Source organism: Cololabis saira, chromosome 19, assembly GCF_033807715.1.
Source record: "Cololabis saira isolate AMF1-May2022 chromosome 19, fColSai1.1, whole genome shotgun sequence".
Lineage (NCBI taxonomy): Eukaryota > Metazoa > Chordata > Actinopteri > Beloniformes > Belonidae > Cololabis > Cololabis saira.
Window position 1 is genome coordinate 20598268 of NC_084605.1, and position 20313 is coordinate 20618580.

The 20313-nt window shown below is 42.4% G+C and overlaps 1 protein-coding gene across 2 annotated transcripts in view; it reads right to left on the minus strand.

The window, feature by feature from the left end:
- wu:fj29h11 (uncharacterized) overlaps positions 1 to 20313 on the minus strand; it is a 67054-nt gene that overhangs the window by 7361 nt on the left and 39380 nt on the right. The window contains exons 31-41 of one of the 2 annotated variants that reach the window (XM_061708156.1): positions 17979 to 18121; positions 16081 to 16262; positions 11631 to 11890; positions 10198 to 10429; positions 9938 to 10118; positions 6377 to 6503; positions 6081 to 6164; positions 4198 to 4374; positions 2960 to 3231; positions 2414 to 2562; positions 277 to 361 (exon numbers count right to left, since the gene is read on the minus strand). In XM_061708156.1, coding sequence (XP_061564140.1) covers positions 277 to 361; positions 2414 to 2562; positions 2960 to 3231; positions 4198 to 4374; positions 6081 to 6164; positions 6377 to 6503; positions 9938 to 10118; positions 10198 to 10429; positions 11631 to 11890; positions 16081 to 16262; positions 17979 to 18121 — 1892 coding nt within the window. Of the gene's footprint in view, positions 1 to 276; positions 362 to 2413; positions 2563 to 2959; positions 3291 to 4197; positions 4375 to 6080; positions 6165 to 6376; positions 6504 to 9937; positions 10119 to 10197; positions 10430 to 11630; positions 11891 to 16080; positions 16263 to 17978; positions 18122 to 20313 lie in introns of those variants that run through there. The other variant, XM_061708157.1, reaches the window with a different exon arrangement.

Genomic DNA, 20313 nt, shown 5'->3' on the forward strand with positions numbered 1-20313 from the left:
GCAGAACCTGGCGAGGATAATTCACTGTTGGAGCTTCAAAGTTGAGGCAGGGGCTCCTGTGCAGCCCCGCTGGGGTTAGGGGCTGTACGGCATTAACGTGACTGGCTTCGGGGAGAAAGCCATTACTCGTAGCCGCGGTCGAGTCTGCGGCGAGTGTGTGAGAGCGAAAAGATAAAGTGTGACAGGATGTGAGACCGCCAGCGGGCAGAAACTCTTCACTCTTTTCACAGGATGTGGATTAGTAATCAATGCATGGAGGGATTGTATATCACTTACCTCCAGCGTGGTTATCAGCATGCTCAGGAAACGCCTCAGCTCTTTCCTGTGGCTGCTCTCTGTGCAGAACAGCTTCACCAGCTCACTGAAACACACACAAACGGAGTTACTGGGTACCGCTGGATGCTGCGGCTTGAAAGAGAAACACATCCAGGAATGAACATCAAACAGATTTTTACCGTGGAAGATGGAGTTACAATATTTAAGACAAAACTGTGCACATCTGCTGGAGTTGATCAACGATCAGATATGTTCCTCTGGCTAAAGCAGGAGAACCTGTAGTGCTACGACGCCACGTTAGGTCCATTAGGCTGGAAATCAGAAATTCTGACTTTATACTCTCAAATCTGCTAAAAAAAACCTTTTGGACTACGACACAGATGGTTCAGATCTGAATCATAACGTCTGCATTTGCTGCACAGGTAAAAATTATTCACTACTTTTATGAAAACAACCAAAAACCTCAACTTTCGTTGTGAATGAACACAACCAAATGTGCTTCTTTGGTTCTAAAATAACAAAAACACATTTACTGATGTTGAAAATTAACAATGTAATTTACGCCTGACAACAATCTCAAAGGATCGAAGCCCATTTCTCCTTGGATAACTGTTCCAAGGCAAGTTTATTTGTATAGCACAATTCAACACAAGGTAATTCAAAGTGCTTTACATCAACATTAAAAGTGGCAAGACACAATTAAACAGTAAATAACAAATACAATGAAATAAAGTGATAAGAAAAGCGGTAAAATAATAAAAAGCAGTTGTTAAAAAGTAAGGGCAGTAGAGTACAGCAGGTAAGTATTTAATTTAAGAGTACGCTTCAGTAAACAGTAATGTTTTTAGGCCTGATTTAAAGGAGCATGAGGCTCCTTTTAAGAAATGAGACTCTCTAGCGCCACCCTTCACCACGACGGCCGTTGGGGGTACTGCAGCCAACAGTGAAGCCGGCACGGGAGAACGGGGAGAACGCACATGCAGCGTCATGTGACGTCACATCCACAGGACAGCGCGGGAAATTCGGCCCCACAATTGCAGCACATTTTGCAGCACACAGCCTGTTCAAGGCAAAGGAGAGATACACTAGAGGGCTCATTCTTTTTGGTTTGGAACGCTTCATCTGACATTATTACTAGAAAACTTAAAACGTATATGAATTTTTTTCATAAATCCTGCCTCAATCCTGCCTCATGCTCCTTTAAAGGATCTACAGTTGGAGCAGACCTCAGGTCTACAGGAAGTTTGTTCCACCGGTGAGGAGCAGAATAACTGAACTGCCTCACCTTGCTTGGTTCTGGTTCTTGGAACCACAACAAACCAGATCCAGATGAACCTCAGGGGTCTGGGAGCTTCATACGAACTAACAGATCAAGCATGTATTTTGGTCCAAGACCATTCAGGTCTTTGTAGACCAGCAGTAAGATTTTAAACTCTATCCTTTGACTCACTGGAAGCCAGTGTAGTGATTTAATGACCGGTGTAATGTGGTCCAGTTTCCTGGTGTTTGTAAGGACTCTGGCGGCAGCGTTCTGGATCAGCTGCAGCTGCCTGATAGATTTCTTGTTAAGGCCTGTAAAGATGCCATTGCAATAATCCAACCTACTGAAAATGAATACATGAATACGTTTTTCCATGTCTTGTTCAGACAAAACCTTTAATTCTAGCAATGTTTTTCAGGTGGTAATAGGCAGATTTAGTGATAAACTTTAGATGGCTGTTGAAGTTCAGGTCTGAGTCAATAATTACACCAAGATTTCTGGCTTGATTTGTAGCTGTCAATGTCAATTCCAGCTCATCCAAGCGGTTTCCAAGACCCGACGTTAACATAAACATCAGATGACCTCCAGACTTTTTTAAGGTATCTTTAACTTCACACCCATCCTACCTCCAGAAAGGTTGTAATTTTTTTAGAAGTTTTCTTTGAAAGAAGGATGCTGTTTGAAGTGTCTTCTGATTGGCTGAACTGACCCGCCCCCCCCCCCCTTAGTTACTGTTACTTGAACAAGCAGCATTGATGGTGTAAATACCTTTGGGATGTAAAAGCAGCACCTTTCATCGAGGAGCATTCAGATGGGACCTAAATTTGAGTGATTTATTGTATTTCTATGTGTCAACTGTTCATATCTCACACTGACCTGCAGATTTCCAGCGTGTCGTAGATGTGATCTTTCTGGATGTAGAACTCCTTCTCATCCTTCAGCAGGCAGCAGACGTCCTGCAGCTCGATCAGCGGGTCTTCGCCCTCAGCGATGTCCAGCTGGTAGCACATGTAAAGCTTTCCCACCTGCAGACACCCGGACATTGGGTCACCCGTGCGCACTGCAGGAGCGGGCATTTCATCACTTTTTTCCTTTCATGAAGGCATGTGCAACAGAGTCAAGAAGAGGAATATATATTTCACATCAGTGAGCTGCTGCAGCTGAGCGTTTTCTTGACTCGCAGAGCTCAAAGTGGTTCTTGCCCACTTAATGAGCTCCTGCCAAACCAAATCAGCTGTTAATTACACACCGAGTCCAAACTGCTCATTTATGTTAGTAAACCTGTTGCTATGGAGAGGAGCAGCAGGGACGGAGAATGAAAACACAAGAAGCTCTTCAGCTTCTCTGACTTTCACGTATAAATTCACTGGGAAACGACTTTAAAGCAGCGAGAAAAGAACATCTCCATCGGATCAGTCTGACCTGTGCGAAGGACAGGTTCTTGACTTTTTGCGCCATATTCCTCCCGGTCAGCTCCGAGTAGACGCCAGAAAGCTCCTCGTGGTCGTAGAGGAACCTCTGGACGTAGGGGACGACCGAGCGCACCACGCCCTGCATGGACGGACACGGCCTCAGGCTCTCTGTCTGCGCCTCAGATCTGACGCAGTCGGAGAGCCGGCGGACGCCGCAGATCTCTAGAAACAACAGCCTGTCCTTCTCGTTGAAGGCGGGGATCAGGGCTCCGTCTCCTGCAACTTCACACAGCAACCATTAAATCATCACTGGGGGTTTGAAGTCTGTGCTACTTTTTTTCCTGTAAAAATTATGGCCAAATATTTATATGCAGCTTATCCTCTTGAGAGATTTAAGTCAATTTCTACTAGGAATGGGCGATATTTTACCGTTCACGATGTACCGTCAAAAAAATTCCCCACGGTAAGAATTTGTCATCTTGCGGTAAAAAAGATAAATTCCCGTTGATGACGTTTTTGTGTAAAGCTGATTTATGGTTCTGTGTTAAATCCACGCACAATGGGAAGGAAGGAAGGAAGGAAGGAAGGAAGGAAGGAAGGAAGGAAGGAAGGAAGGAAGGAAGGAAGGAAGGAAGGAAGGAAGGAAGGAAGGAAGGAAGGAAGGAAGGAAGGAAGGAAGGAAGGAAGGAAGGAAGGAAGGAAGGAAGGAAATGAGCCAGAAAGAAAGAAAGAAATGAGCCAGAAAGAAAGAAAGAAATGAGCAAGAAAGAAAGAAAGAAAGAAAGAAAGAAAGAAAGAAAGAAAGAAAGAAAGAAAGAAAGAAAGAAAGAAATGAGCCAGAAAGAAAGAAAAATTATAAATTCCCGTTGACGTGTTTGTGTAACAAACATGGCGGTTTCATTACAGTTTTGCAGTACAGTATATTTAATTGGTTTTTATCAATTCAATTTAATTGGTGTAGTTTAGTAGCATTTAGTATCTTTTAGAGCAGTATTTTGGGGGCTCCAAAGACTGAATGTGGTGATAGATTTATAGTTACAAAGATGGAGTTGAATTGGTATTTTTTTTAATCGCCATTTTTATCGTTATCGGGATAAATGCCTGACATTATCGTGATACATTTTTTAGTCCATACCGCCCATCCCTAATTTCTACACAACAAATTATTCCATTTTGACCATCAACATTGAACAACAAGTTACAACATGCCTTGACGCTCAATGACGCCCTTCAGCAACGGGAACTTACCGGTCTTGCCCCGCGGAGCGCTCTTCTTCTCTGCTGGCGGCAGGTTGAGCAGACACACCTGCTTGTGCTGTCGGAAGATCTTCTCCACCTCTCTGTCGTCGCTGATCATGGGTTTACGCGCCAGACTCACCCAGCAGTTGTCCTTGGTAGGGAAGACCCTGATGTCCAACACCATACCTGAACACAGAGCACAGGGATGGAAACGATGAGCTCCAGCCTCTCTGATACGACAAGCACGACTATGGGAGGCCACTCCTGCCCACTGGAATCATTCAAATAAGTTCTGTTGCACCTCAGTCCACACATGAAGTCATTTTACAGAAAAAAACAAACATGTTTAATACAGTCCAATTAATTAATCTACTATATGCAAGTACCGTATACATGTTGACTTTTTCTTTTTCAATTTAATCTAAAAAACAAACTTTCACTTGAGGAATCATTCATTCGCATCTAACTCAGTTCAACGTTCAAGAGACAAACGCTGATTGAATCCCAGTAATCAGTCTTCAGACATCAAATGGATTTTTTTAAAGCCTCGACCGAACAGAAAGCACATGCAGATGGTGCAGTGTAGAATTAAAAATACATAAATAAAAATAAAATACAACAACAACAATAATAATCAGAGTAAAATCAAATCAAATCAAATGAAAACCCTTTATTTCTTGCGGGGTCATTCTGAAGTCATACTGATGTAAATAAGTGCATTGTGTCTGTTGGTTCAGATTTAAATGAAATATGATGTAAACTGCTGCAATCTGCTAGCGAGCATCTCTAACTGCTGCCAGCGCCGTCTCTGATGTGCTGGTTCACCTCACAGGCCACTGCAGCAACGACAACTTCCGTTTGTTTACAGTTCCAGCACCAATAAACCTCCATGACAAACATGTAACAAACTTGTGATGAAAAGTAACAGCTGAAACTCCTTTTTATGGAGTCAAGGGCTCTTTTAATCATACTGGCAATAATTACAAGCACCAACAAATACCATTTCATTTTCATAAATATACTCTCAGTTCATCTCAAGTGCACTAAAAGCCGGCAGTATAACTGCTTGTTGTTGGTCTGTATCGATATCTGCATCTGAAACAACATCTGCATCAGAATCGAAAGCTGCACTGGAGCATCCGTTCACTTAACCATGCGTCTCCCTGCACTTACAATCAGCTGAAAACCTACTTGAACCTTCAGAGCTGATCTCTACGCACCAGATCAAACACATTTTAGACATGACTGAACATCTGGCTGCAGATGATGACGATGTCTGACCATCGTTAGTCTAGTTTATAGCAACTCTTAAACATAAGCTTGCATTACGGCATCCACCATGGTGCACTGCAACCTTTATTTCTTGCATCTTATTTCTTTAATTCTTTGTCTGCTTTACTTTAAGTTCTCTTAAACTCTTACTTTTTAACACATTTGAACAAAAGAAAATCTTTTAATGCAAAGCACTTTGAGTTGTTTGTACCGTACAAGAAATGTGCTGCACAAACAAACTTTAACCTCAATGTCAGTGATTGATGTCTCTGTATGTTTTGTAGCGTATGTATGAATATTTTTGGAGTATATTGTAGATTTATTTCCCTGCTTGATTAAGGTCAATATATAATAACTAAATGAAACAACCAAATGCCATTAAAGATAACAGGTTTCTTTTGTGTTAATAAACATTAAAAATGTTCTCATTCAGATGGTATTTCTGTCTCTGAAGTCGTTGGTGCTGAATCTTCGGCGGAGACAGAACACCAGAACAAAATACTTCCAAGCTGCAGCAACAAATTCTCCTCGCCTGCATTTAAACACGGCGTCTCGCTGATAAACTGTGAACCGAGCTCCGCTCACAGAATCTCCGTCTTACTGAAGAGGCACTCACTCACCTTTCAGAGTGGAGCAGTAACTGTGATTCAGGCTCTGGTAAATGTTTTCTTGCTCTCCAGACACCGGAGGTTTGCACTTTTGAGCTGTTACAAGACATAAAGATTCAACGTTATAAAACATCAAAGTATCTGGTGGAAAAGAAGCAAGAGAAGAAGGCAATTGGTAGTCAAAAAACGTTCAGTCTGGTCATGAAGAGCTGCAGACAGATGGGACAAAGTACATGAAGGGAATGCAAGACCACGGATGTGAGAAGATCTTCGAAAAAACAAAAGTCTGGCAACGTAAATGTTCTTACCGAGTCTGGCGTAGAGAACAGACACGTCCTGCAGCACCTCAGCTGACGGTATGGGAGCTGTGGAGCAGATCAGCTCCAACAAACCCACGTAATGTCTCATGGTGGGGCTGGCGTCCACGTTCAGCAGCTGCACAGAACACACACCATCACACGTGAGACACAGATGTCTGAACCCCATAATCTTTTATTGATAGATTTCGTTGATACATTTAATAATAGATGACTATTTTTGTAAATTTCAAAACATCTGGCAGGACGGTCTTGGGGACAAAGAGGGTTTTACGTCTTATTTCAGGTTTCACAAGTTAAATATTTGTTGCCTGGACATCCTGGCACAGTACTTGACTGGTTTAGGTCTTACTAAAAGGACAGGGACTACTTTGTGTCAAAAGGTAACTTTACATCAGAATCAACAAAAATTACATGTGGGGTTCCCCAAGGTTCTATCCTAGGACCCCTCGTATTTAACATCTTTATGCTTCAGCTAACTCAAATAATAATAATAAACAACAAGATAAGTTACCATAACTATGCAGATGACACACAACGTCACATCACAATGAGCCCATACAAATGTTGAGTAGATGCATGGAACAAACAAACCTGAAGTATGTGTTTGGACCAAAAGAAGAGCGTTTAAGAGTCAGCACACAACTTCAGCTATTACAGCTACAAACCACTGATAAGGCACGAAATCTGGGTGTATTCATGGACCCAGACCTGAACTTTCAGAGACACATTAAGACAATTACAAAGTCGGCCTTCTATCACCTGAAGAACATTTCCAGGATCAAAGGACTAATGTCTCAGCAAGACCTTGATAAACTCAAAGTCATTCAGACAGCTACAGCTGATCCGGAATGTTGCTCACCAGAACTAAGAAAGTGGATCACATCACTCCAGTTCTGATGTCCTTACACTGGCTCCCTTAAAGGAGCATGAGGCTCCTTTTAAGAAATGAGACTCTCTAGCGCCACCCTTCACCACGATGGCCGTTTGGGGTACTGCAGCCAACAGCGAAGCCGGCACGGGAGAACGGGGAGAACTTAAAACGTTCACAAATTTTTTTCATAAATCCTGCCTCAATCCTGCCTCAAGCTCCTTTAACCTCAGCGAATAGATTTTAAAATACTGTTAGTTTATAAGTCACTGAATGTTCTGGACCAAAATACACCAGACTTGTTGTTGCCATAGCAACCATCCAGACCTCTCGGGTCTTTTGGTTCAGGTCTGCTCTGTGTCCCCAGAATCAGAACCAAACATGGAGAAGCAGCTTTCAGCTTTTATGCTCCACAAATCTGGAACAAACTTCCAGAAAACTGCAGGATGCTGAAACCCTCAGTTCCTTTAAATCAAAGTTAAAAACCAATTTCTTTACAGCAAATTAAACCATCTCACCTTTAAACAATGTTAATTTTAGTACTCAATTGTAACTCTAGTTTAAGTCTTCTTTATTTTCCCCTCCTCAGTCTTCATATATTTATTATGTAAAGCATGTTGAATTGCCATTTTGCTGAAAAGTGCTACAAATAAACTTGCCTTTCTTTGCCTTACCATAAAAGTCAAAGTCAAATTCAGAAGAACCAAACTAATTCTCCATATAGAAAAGCAAAAGTCTTAAATTTGGGCTCTACTGAAATGATAAAACTCGGAGGAATCCATGCTGCAGGTATGGATTGCTGTGTTCTGTTGAACAAGGTGAAAAAATGTGATATAACAAGTCGTAAATGTGTGTCTTTGTCGGCTTCCAGCATCTGCAAAACCAGAGACACCAAACTCAGAAACTACGATGGCACTGGCGTGAGTTGGCGTTGTAGTTTTACCGGGTCGATTTGTTGTCACTCTCTGAACATTTTCATTTACACTGGAAAGCTTCCTCCGTCTTTGGCTTCCAATTCTCTAAGTAAATATATTCTCCAGCAGACGGATCCACATTTCAAGAGAAAGACTCTTCAGACCTGTACTCTCCACGTAAACTACAGATTATTTTGGTTCATGCCTTCTTCATCTTCTCCTTGGTCTAAATTGTACTGCTGCGTTTTGCACCTTTGTACTTGTTCAATGTTTAAAAAAAACCTCTTCCAACAGTGTTTCATTGCTGTATTTGGTTGTATTTTCGATCTGGAGCTCCACTCTGCCCCTCAGTGGAGACCTTTGGTATTACACACAGCAAGAAACGTTCATGATGCACCAGTTTATGTACAAGACCATGAACGCATCACCAAATAGCAACTATATCCCAGACCATGATGAAATAACACAAGCAGGAACACAATGTTCCGTTGTTTTTTTTGTATACGTACAAGAGTCAAAACAAGAACTAAACACAAGTATTTCTGTTTCATAAATAGTGGCATATCCTCGTCTCCATAATTGAATCAGCTTATATGATGCATGAGTCATGAATTGGTTTATAACTGGCTCATCCCACAGAGGAGGAGAAGCTACTTCAGAGTCTCCACGACTTCTGCTGCAGAAGTGAACGAGATAAGGAAGCTCTGACAGGCTCACGTGACGTCTGAATTCAAAGTTAAAGACGCTGGAAATACTTTGGAGTCCCTGTATCAGGAATGCTTACGTGGAAAAACAGACTTATAAAAGATATTACACCGAGGATTGGCCACAGCCGCCGGCTCATTTTAAATAATGCAACAGCATTTGTGAAAGCCTTTTTTAGCTTGTTTTCCTTTCGTGCTCCATATACTGATTTAGCAACGGATTTACGTCAGATGTCCTTTCTGACAGAGCTCTCCCAGTCCGGGCGCAGGACTGGCACTATACGAACACTTTAGTCTCCTGCCCGAGGACATTTTGGCGTGTGACGGGGCTGCAGATCGACCTCCATCTTTCCTTAAACTTTTACTTATCGGGAACTTTTGTTTAAGAAAATGTTTTACACCAATTGAATCAGAAGTAGCGTAGTTTTCCACTGGTATACTATGAGTTCAGAAACACATAAATAAACGCACAATCCAGCAATCAGCCGTCGTCCTTCAGCAGATCCACCAGCAGCTGCAGTGCAGGAGTTACGAGCCCGTTTGTGCAGCTCCGCGTGCTATCGGAGGATAAATCTGCCACCGTTATCTCTGTGCCGTCAGGTCCAACGGCGATAACTAAGGTCGGAGTGACTCGACTAACAATTAGAGAAACTAACGATCCGGAAAGTGAAGGCAGGAAAATTAAGAGAGCTGTCAATAGCAGTTGCAAACCGACTTTTGGGAAAACTCAAAATGAAAATCAAGGCATGAGTAGAAAACACGAAGCATTGGATCTGTTCAATCCACCTAACGGGAACAAGCTGTCCTCAAACACACTGAATCCTCAGCATTACGTTCATATGACCATAGAAAAGGAAAGCAGAGAGCTCAGCGACAGCCTGACTTTGACGTATGATTCTGCATAGCACTGCAGATGTGAACATTTATAAATAGGAGGTGATTTGAACAGCTGTCTGGAGAGATTAGGCTTCACTGACTCAGCCGGTGTGGATTTACCGGGATGGAAATCCATCTGCTCGGTGGTTACCTGTGAGTAAGCGACATCAAAAACGCTTGAGCTCACCCTGGTGAAGAAGTCCCTCATGCCGTCCAGCTGGCTGTAGAAAGGAGCCAGCACTCTGGGCTCCTGGACGGGACTGTCGGGGCTCTGGGTCAGCGGCCTGTAACGCTGGAACATGCCCGTCGTGTCGCTCCAGCACACTTCTTTCAGGTGGTAGAAGCGTCCCGAGCACCACTCGTCACGTCTGTGTACACAAAAGCTTTATTCAGTGAGTCGGGGGATGAAATGAGAGTTTTATCTGAAAAGGGCAGGTCCTGCTGTACCTGTGACTCTGCACGAACACGGCGGGGGTGTGCTGGAAGAGCTCCTTCAGGGTGCTCTGGGGACAGTTGGTGTGCAGAAACGTGTACATGTTGCGGATGTGCTCAACCGTCGACGTAAACTCTGCTCCCTCTGACTCGTCTCCGGGCGGGTCCTGGTCCTGGTTCTCCTGTTTCACGCACCATTCCTTCAGGTACTTGATCAGAACATCCACTGACACCGTTTCATTCATCCCTGGAACCAGGAGACTGAAAGTTACCGAGAGCCTGTTGAATGGTTTCAGCATGAACGTAAATGAATGGCTTAAGAAAAACTAAATGAAGACTTTGGAGTGGCCTAGTCAAAGATGCTGTGGCATGACCTTAAGAAGGCGGTTCAGGCTCAAAAAAACTCCAATGTGGCTGAATTACAACAATTCTGCAAAGATGAGTGGGCCGAAATTTCTCTGCAGCGCTGTAAAAGACTCATCGCCAGTTATGGCAAACGCTTGATTGCAGTTGTTGCTGCTAAGGGTGGCCCAACCAGTTATTAGGCTTTTTCACACAGGGCCATGTAGGTTTGGATTTTTCTTTCCCCTTAATAATAAAAACCTTCAGTTAAAAACTGCATTTTGTATTTACTTGTGTTATCTTTGTCTAACATTTAAATTTGTTTGATGATCTGAAACATTTAAGTGCGACAAACATGCAAAAAAATAAGAAATCAGGAAGGGGGCAAACACTTTATCACACAACTCTAACGTTTATCACCGTGCAATTATTTATTTAATAAAAATACTAAGTACCCCCTTTACTGCTTCTACAGCGTTTAAAAGGTGCTGCAGATCATCAACCTTTTATGGACTGATCCTGCAGACCTAAACGCAAACGCCATTTCGCTCATCCGGAGTAATCAGGAGTGCATCAACACAATACCAAAGGGGAAAGACACAAGCAATGGCTTAGATAAGTAATTGTTATCCTGGAAAGCGTTTCAAGGAGAGAGCTTTTTCTGTCTAAAAAACATATGAAAACTTTTACAAAAGTGCATCTGAACCAATCACTAGGCTTCTGGAACAATTTCCTTGGGACAGATGAGACCAAAGCAGACTTATCCCGCCTTAATTTGGAGGGTTGATGGTTCGGGTACTGAGTGGAGCAGGAACGCTACTATATGCCGGCGTATTCTGGAGGAAAACATGAGACTAAGCTGGGCTGGATGATCTGAGGCACACCAGCAAAAACCATCAGAACAGCTGGAATATTAAAGAAATAAGATTTTGGAAACCGATATGAGAAACTGATAAATCTTCAAGTCAGTGCCTCTCAAAGGTGGATCTACAAGCTACTGAATAAAGGAGGTACCTAGTAATATATATAATGACCACATTGTCTATTTGTATTGTGCTTTCTCCCAACATAGACATAGACACGTCCAGCAGTGGACACATGTTCACCTAGAGCTCTGCTGAAGTCGCTGGAGTCCATGTCCACGTAATAAACGTGAGTTCCCAGCAGGTCGCTGACTTCAGGTGACGTCAGATACACCGAGCTCGGGCGGAGGAACTTCCTCTCCTGCTCCTGTCCTTCCTGCGCCCGGTAAGCCGGCACCCACTCCAGGCGGCACAGGAAGTGGTAGAAGGAGGAGCGGGTGTTCTTGACGGGTCGGCCCTCGCCGTCGAGGACCTGGGCCGTCAGGTACTGGGAGTAGCGATGCCTGCAGGAGACCAAGAGGACACGGGTCACAGATGCAGATCCCTCCCTAAACTCAGAACACGTGCTGTGTGTCGGGCCTCATCTTCCAACGCGGGCCACATTTTGCGCGAGGGGACGCATTTGCTCGGAAACTTATATGCGTAATGGATGCGCTACTGTGAGGAGGAGCTGAGAAAAGAGATGTGAATGGTATGAATAACCTGGCCGTGCAATGATTGGCAGCACCGGAAATCTGACCAATCAGAAGGGTAAAGGCAGGCTATAACAGAGATTTCAACTTTTCATCCAAAAGACATCACGAATCAGGAGCGAGCAAGAGAGGAAAAAAGGCAAAACACGAGGAAACTCGTGCTTCACTTGAAGGTGGGTATGTTGTTGAAATAAAACTTACGATACGAATCTCTCCATCGCTATCTAGACTGGAGAATTGTGTTTTTCCAGTAGCCCTGATTAACATTTATTGAGCGCCTTGTTAATGCCCTATGCATTCACCTCTGTTGAAAAAGAGTGGTAAAATGACCAGTTGGTCGTATATAAGCTACAAACTTTAGCCAATATATAATAAATTGGCTACAGTTTTATATCAATTTATATTGTTAAGAAGTTTGACTATTTTTAATGAGATAAATGTGCATCTGCAAAAGGCACACGTGCGTGTTTAGCTCTGATTTCCGACCTGCGAGACCTGCTTTCAGTTTTTTGTGGGGGGTTGAGGTGGTGGAGGTAACTTTCTTTTGGTGAGTAATTGATCGCCATTTGTCACTTGTTCATTTCAGTTTTTTATTTAATACTTATTTATTATTTCAGGTTGATTTATTTTTTTTCAATTTCATTTGACTCATACAGTCAAACTACTTTATCTACCGTACGTTTGTTGCTATTGACGGGTTGTCAAGTTAAATAGCATGTTGTTATAAGGTCATTTTGTAGCAATGATACATTTGGGATGGGGATGGGGAGAGGTTTGAGGGCAGGGGGGCTCCAAATAACATTTTGCTTAGGTCCCCAATTTGGTGAATTTGCACAGATGCAAGCACAGACTGGACCAGGATCGTTTATCTTCACATAAGTGATTTATAGTGGCGGCGGCCTCTTCCTCTGCAGCTCGGGGATCCTGGTATCGTTTATGATGACTCAACAAAGCGGCAGAAGTGTGTGACCCAGATTCTTCTGCACAATATTCATGCATCAGCAGCAGCTCACGTGCTTAAAGATCGCAGGAAAATGCCGCCGGAAATCTCAAGATTAAACCTTTACATGATCACAAAACATACGTTTCTGTGCATTCGTCTGAACACAGTGATCTAGAACATCAGCTGAAGCACTTGGATGATTAAACGGCGATCGTGTCGCCCTACATCACACATGAATATAGATTTTTATCTGCCTGCACGCAGAACGAGTCGCTGAGTCTTCCATCATCTTCCGTTAAATCTCTCTTTTTCCAGGCTGTTTTACTTCAACTTTCTCCTGCATGTTAACGTTACATCCTTTTAGGTGAAGCTGAATCCAACCTTATCTGACTGCTTAAGAATCTAAAATAAAACACATTTAGTTATTTCAGAAGTTTCATTAATCCTGTTAAACACCAATGTAGATAAATGTTATAACATCTTTGGACATTAAATGGATTTTTTAACTTTAAAGGCAATTCATTGCCTTTGATTTGAATATTCACAGTTCACTTGATTAAACATGTTTTTATAGGTCTTTTACTGACTCCTTTAATAGATCTTTGACATTAAACCACTAATTGCTTTACAAATTGCACCATTTTACCATTTATGCTTCATTAAGTTGTTCGAGTATTCAGTCTCTGAGGTGAAAGTCACTATTAAAGCAACTTTTACACCTGAAGATGATAGTTTTAAAACCCTTCTGACATTTAATTGATTTGTTTTATGCTAAATGTCAAAAGACAAAAGACAGTTAGGACAGAAACTGCTCTAACTAACTCCGGCCAGGACGAGTCGTGTCACACATCAACTCCTCCTCAGTTACAAACCTTGTTTGAGGTAAATTCATTACGACAAAAACAAAAACACAGGACCAGCTCGGAGATGTCTGGAACTACATTTTCTGGTTCCGCTTTTGTTAAAGTTATTAAAGCTTGTTTTCATGAGCATGGCTTTGTCACTACAAGATGTGTGTTATATTTATAATTTAAGTGGAATAGGACACAAACTAAGTAAAGAAAACTGCATGGAGGCATGTCTGATCTCTGAAGGGTTTTCCTTTTTCAGGACTTTTACTGGATTGTTGCTTGTGAATATTTTACTTCTTAGACTTCATCAGAACCGCTATTTTATGTGGCATTCACACTTGAATTAGTTTTATCTGGGATCCAGCAGTAATCTGTAATAACTCCAGAGGACGTCTCTAATATTGATCCACTGTGAAGTCACCAATTTCTGTGAATTATTAAATAACAATTCCCCCTAAAATGACCCACTTTATTACAGCAATCACTGTGGACATGATATTATGTGTAAAGGCATATCCCAGCAATTCAGTCATTTGCATGCAAGATTCTTATTGTTCTGTACATTTTTTAGGGGAACAGAGGAGTGATGACATGGATGGCGTTTGTAGCTGCAAACGTCAAGGACTCGTCCATCTTTTCATCATCCTGGAACGAACGCTCCGGTTACAGTCCCTGTTCTTTTCACTGTTGCCACGGTAACTTAAGTACCAAACGTGACGTAATGTCGATTTGGTAACACAGAGGTCAGGGTGAAATTTTTGAGTAATACCAGTCTGGTGAGAATGAGGAAACGAAATATTTGACTTCCTCCAAGCTTGGAGCCACACCTACTTTCTGGGCCGAACATTGTAATCGGTCGGATGGGTCGCATCATTTCTGCTACTATTTCTCAGCTCATTTCAAACCGAGACAGATAACTGTAAAATCAGTAAAAAATTACTGTTGCTCTGCGTTTAGTGCTGCAGCAAAGACCCAACATTTAACGGTCAAATAAACACCAACAATGACGCAGGTTTTATTTGTAGGGTAGTTGTATCATAGAACCAAAAATCAAACTTTGACCATCATGAATCATCCAGTAAGTTGGCTGTATAATGCAGCATGTAACACTGACTATGTTTACATGCAGTCAAAATTCGGGTTATTGCTAATATTCCGGTTACTGAAACATTCGGAATATTCAGTTTACATGCGTGAGCAAACAGGGTTATCCCTGTATACATGGTCAATAATCATTTGGGATATCTGGATCAAAACAGCGACGCGCGGAGAACGTCATGACGCAATTAGCGTAATTTCCGCTTCTTCTTCCTGTATCCAAATTCAAAACAAATGCTGCTTCGCGCAACTTTTAGCTCTACCTAATTCTAATTCTACCGTCTACAAATGCCAAAATGTTCATATCCTTCATTACATTTATAAAATGATTAGTCTCCTCCTCAATCCAAAAGTGTGGGGTGGTCTTGCGTTTCTCCGTGTTTAAAAGAACTTCCTGGACTTAAAAGACCAAGATTCCTTGCGAAAAGAGCATGAGCAGAAAACAAATTCATGTTCCTTTTGATGGGGATATTAGTTGTTAGTTGTTAGTTAGTTAGTTGGTATATGTTAGGCGTTTACATGACCGAATATTCAGGTTTTAAAAAGGAGTAACCCAGGGGTCATATTCGGGTTTTTAAAAACCGGAATATGAGCAAATTCAGGTTATTCAAAGGGGTTATTGGTGTTTACATGGCCATGCAAAACCGGGTTATTGCTAATATTGGGGTTTTAAAAGGGTTATTGACTGCATGTAAACGCACTGTGATCCATTGATCTGTGATTAAAATGCTGGGGAGAAGGACACAGGAATTTAGTGACACGTGGACGCGCGTGTGCAACGTTTCCAGTAAAAGTCAGAGCTGTGTTTACTCTGAACCTCATCTGCTGTCCGTTACAGCAACTCGTGAAGCAAGAGGCGACTAAAAGCAACAAAATCCAGATTATTAATCTGATATCTGGTGATGTCGAGGACCAACAACGGGGCTGTTGTGTCACAGTTTTCTTGTTTTGAGAAATATATCATATGAAACTGCTGAACACTGTTGCCATCAAACATAACAGTCATAAAAGGAGTTACTACCCGCGCTAACCAGTTCCTTAGCTGCTATTAAACCATCGTCTCTTTAAATTCCCTTTAAATTGAAATTTAAATGATATTGATGAGTTACCCGGTGTCCCAGTCGGCCTCCAGCAGCTCCAGCAGAGCCCCCCTCTGCTGCAGGAGGAGGGGGCCGGGCAGGGGGGCCGTGGCCAGAGCATGAAACTCCTCACAGGGGTAATCATCGAGCACGCAGTCCTCCCCCGGACGCTGGGGCCACATTGCACTTTCAGATGACCACGGACTGGAGGCCTGGTGGAGGAGGAGAGAAAAAGTGCTTTACACTCACTAATGACATCTCACTCAAGTGTTGAGATTTATGTGAAATCAATACGACTGACTCTCCAGAGGGCTTTTTGTTTTGTTTTTTCTTTTGCAGGTCTGTAGGACGACGGTGATTTTTTTTCCCCTCTCTGGGCCTCTATAATCTATCAAGAACTGCCCACCGCTGCTGGAGTCCACCTCCGAAGTAAACTGGGATATTTCTCCCCGCTCCTAGAGAGCTTCAGAATCCTCCCCAGAACATTTGCTGATACAAGATGAAAGGAAATTCAGTTTTCAGACAGTTATTAGCATCTGGTGTGTGCCGTGGTTTTAAGCGGGCGTCATGGTGGCGACATATTTCCAGCGTTACGTGGATGCAGCATTAAACACACACTGATGGATCATTAGAAATCCACTTTGCATCCCCTGTGGCTGCAGCTCAGGCTAAAAGAGGCATCAGGAATGTGTGACGTGAACATCCTCGGCTCTGCCTGACACGTCCCATCAGTCACCTGCTTTTTCTGCTCATCCCGCCTACGCCGTGACTCATATTCGCCAGCATCTTCATCCTTTAATCACTGCCCCATTTTTCATGGAGAAGAAGATTCTGGTGTCCCGTGGCAGCAGTAAACATTGCGGCCTCATCGTCCATCCATCATAACCCTCTACAGTCATACAGTCATGTGGAAAGTTCAGTACATCCTCGTTTAATCCAAACCAAACTAATCTGATCAAAGCTGGTAGGCAAATACAACCTTACACAAAAAAAAATTATTTATTCAAAAAAGAAAAAGATCCACTTTTCCCTGAAATAACTCCACATGACTTAATCAGTCTCTCCCACAGTTTCAGAATAATTTTGTCCCGTTTTTCTTGAGTCTTGAGCTCATTCAGGTTTCGGAGTCTCGTAAAGTGAGCTGTCAGACAGACGGCCTTGATTTGACCTCTATAATATCCTGCAGGTTTAAGACTGACTCCGTGACCACATGGTGCCGTGAGCTTGTAACAGCAAAGCAACCCCAGGTCATCACACTACCACCACCGTGTTGACGAGATCTTGCCAGAAATGTGGAAACTCCACTGGTTTGTTCAGTTGTTTTCAGACAGAAAAGGCGTTTTACTAGAAACCTTTCCAAACTGCCCTTTACTTTAATATCTAACATGCTCAGTGAGGCTTAAGGGACCTGATATGTAGCTCTTAGCTTGTATTTTTCTCATCCATTTCCTATTTATCTATCACAGTTTGACCTCGGGGTGACTCAGCTAGGACTTTCACTCGAGCTACGATTGGCGATTGTCTTGAATGTTTTCTGAACTTTCTCGTACTAGAGCTTTGGACTCCAAACTGTCCGAAAATGGTTTTGTAACCTTTTTCTAAACTGATGTGTAGCATCAGTAGCTTCTGTTTCTGAAGCTTCTGCTTACGTCTTTCCCTATTGGCATTGTGTTAACACACACCTGGATGCTCCAGGCCAGCACTGTTCAATTCATCAAAGGTTGATACCATCATACCATAAAATTATATGGTATATAATCTTTATTATGCTTTAATACAAAAGACTGAAACTTTTTTAATTTATTGGCATTATATGGTTTTTGAAACTGGAATTTCAATTGTTGCCATGGAGATAAAGCTGAACTGAAGTCCATGTATGAGTGCGTGTGTGCAGGATGATCAGAGCGTGTCTGAAGAGTCGTCCTCACCAGCTCTTCAGCGGTCAGAGTTCGTCTTTCCTTACGGATGATGAGGCCGTCTCTGACTCCCAGCCGGCTGAACAGCTCCCTCCATCCTGCAACATCTCCATCGGTCTGCACGTAGCAGGGACTCAGCAGGACCCAGTCACAGCCTGGCGGAGGGGGGAGGTGGAGGTGTGCAGAAGGAAGACACGTTAAAACACGCTGCGTAAGAAACATGAACCTGCCAAACCAAGAAAAGTAAACAGATAACACCGCGGCAATGTTTACCTTCTCATATCATTTATTCAGTCTTTTAAGCCAGAGTAACATCGGTCTAATTAATCTGCTTCCCGATAGAACTTGAGAGAGATTGCAACCTTGTTTTTCAAACACAAACTGAGCCAACGCCTGCAGAGTTTCTGGCAGCAGTGAGTACTGGGAAAAAAACAAAGGCCTGCGGGGAGGGAAGTCACCTGCAGCGCCTGTTTATCGACAACAATCAAACGTACAAACAAAATGTGGAAAGAGAATCAAAGCTTAACTCCACAGCTTTTACATGAGATGACAAGAAACTTTGATTCCAACTGATCAAACTTGGAGATTTTCATCCTTTTAAGAATGTCTGATATTCCTTCAGTTCTGGCTTCCTGTCTGTGATACGATAGATTTTAAGATTGTAGTGTTTGTTTTTAAGGTTTAAAGTGGCTTGCCACCATCTTATCTTCATGTTTATACTCTGTAGGAGCGCTCCGGTCATCCCATCCGCTGGACCTAGTAGTTCTGGGATCCAGCCTCAGAAACAGAGGTGACCGGGCTTTTTCGTGGACTTTTTCAATTTAATTTCCACTCAGTTCAATTCAGCTTCATCTATACGGCACCAAATCAGAACCAATGTGATGTCAAGGCGCTTCAACAACACAGTTCAGCCCGTTCCACGAGTCAAATCAATACAAACCCAATAAAATAACAATAATAATACTGTATTTTCCAGACTATAAGTTGCGTTTTTTTTTTCATAGTTTGGCCGGGGTTGCGACTTATACTCTGTACTCACTTATGTGTGAAATTATTAACACATTATTACCGGTATATCATTTCACATGTTATTTTCACACTAAACCGTAGGAGGGCGAACTGCAACTGACGATGAATCTGACGTAAGCGACATAGAAGAGGAAGCGCAGCATCTTGAGTTGTTTAAACACACAGAGGATGCAGATTTAATTGGATTTTAGTTATTTGGAGTGACACGAATGGTTTGGTAAACTTCTTAGCATGTTATTTATGCTATAGTTATCTGAATAACTCTTAATATGTTATTGTAACCCTGGGGAAATGAGTGAGTGAATCTTAATTGATACCTGTGGACACGCCCACTACCTCACTGACTAGACACTCCCACTGGAAACGCCCTCTGAACCCTGGGCCAATGGATGCAGCTCCACCCTGCACCGTCCTCCACTCAATCAATCAATCAGCAGCACCTGCTCAGCTCACACACACTGTTGCTGCCGCCACCACCAAACATTTTCTCTTGAAGGAAATGTGGAAACCACCTGGACTAGGTGAGCTGAGATCCACTTCTGCATTTGAAATCATTTGGAGTGAATATTCTGCTGGAGTTTCAATGCTAATTCAGCTATCTCCACTAGTTCCCACAGCTGAGGTGCTGAATCATTGAAGATCTGCTGTGGTGTTTGGTGCTTCATTCTGCATTGGTGAGCGTTCTGATCTTGGGCAAATGGATATGTTTGAATCAAATGTATCAGAATCTTACATCTGCAATCTGCCTGTTTTATTTAACAGGTCAGGCTTTATTGGAAGTTTGAGTTTCTTTGAACTGATCTAAATGGATGGCAAGCCAACCCTGAACCTTGAATACCCGCAGAAAGGATTTGAGCCCTTGTTCAAGAGCTCAATTAGCCTCAAGCCTTGGACTTTCCTGACTTGACTGTGGTTGAGAACTGTAAGTTAAAGGTGCACTACTCATTTCAACACATTTCAATACTAGTATCTGAAGTTACTCATCTAGTTACTGTTTGAAGGCCTTTGTTTTTTGTTTCTATGTTATATGTTGTCCTTTTTGTAATGTTTGTTTAATCGTCTTAACAATATACTGCAGTTAAATTCAAACCTTGGTCTCAGTGTTTCATTGTGCTTCAATCAGCTCCTCGAGCCTTGCACTAGGCCACACTTGATTGTAGCCTGATTATATGCAGACATTCTTGTTAAGGTATTACCATTATTGGTTGCTATAACTTTGTCATTTGATTATAAATGCTACATTATGTTAACATACCAGGCATGTTTTCAGTTGTAATGTAAGCATACCGTACAATTCAGCCTGTTGCCTCTATTATTT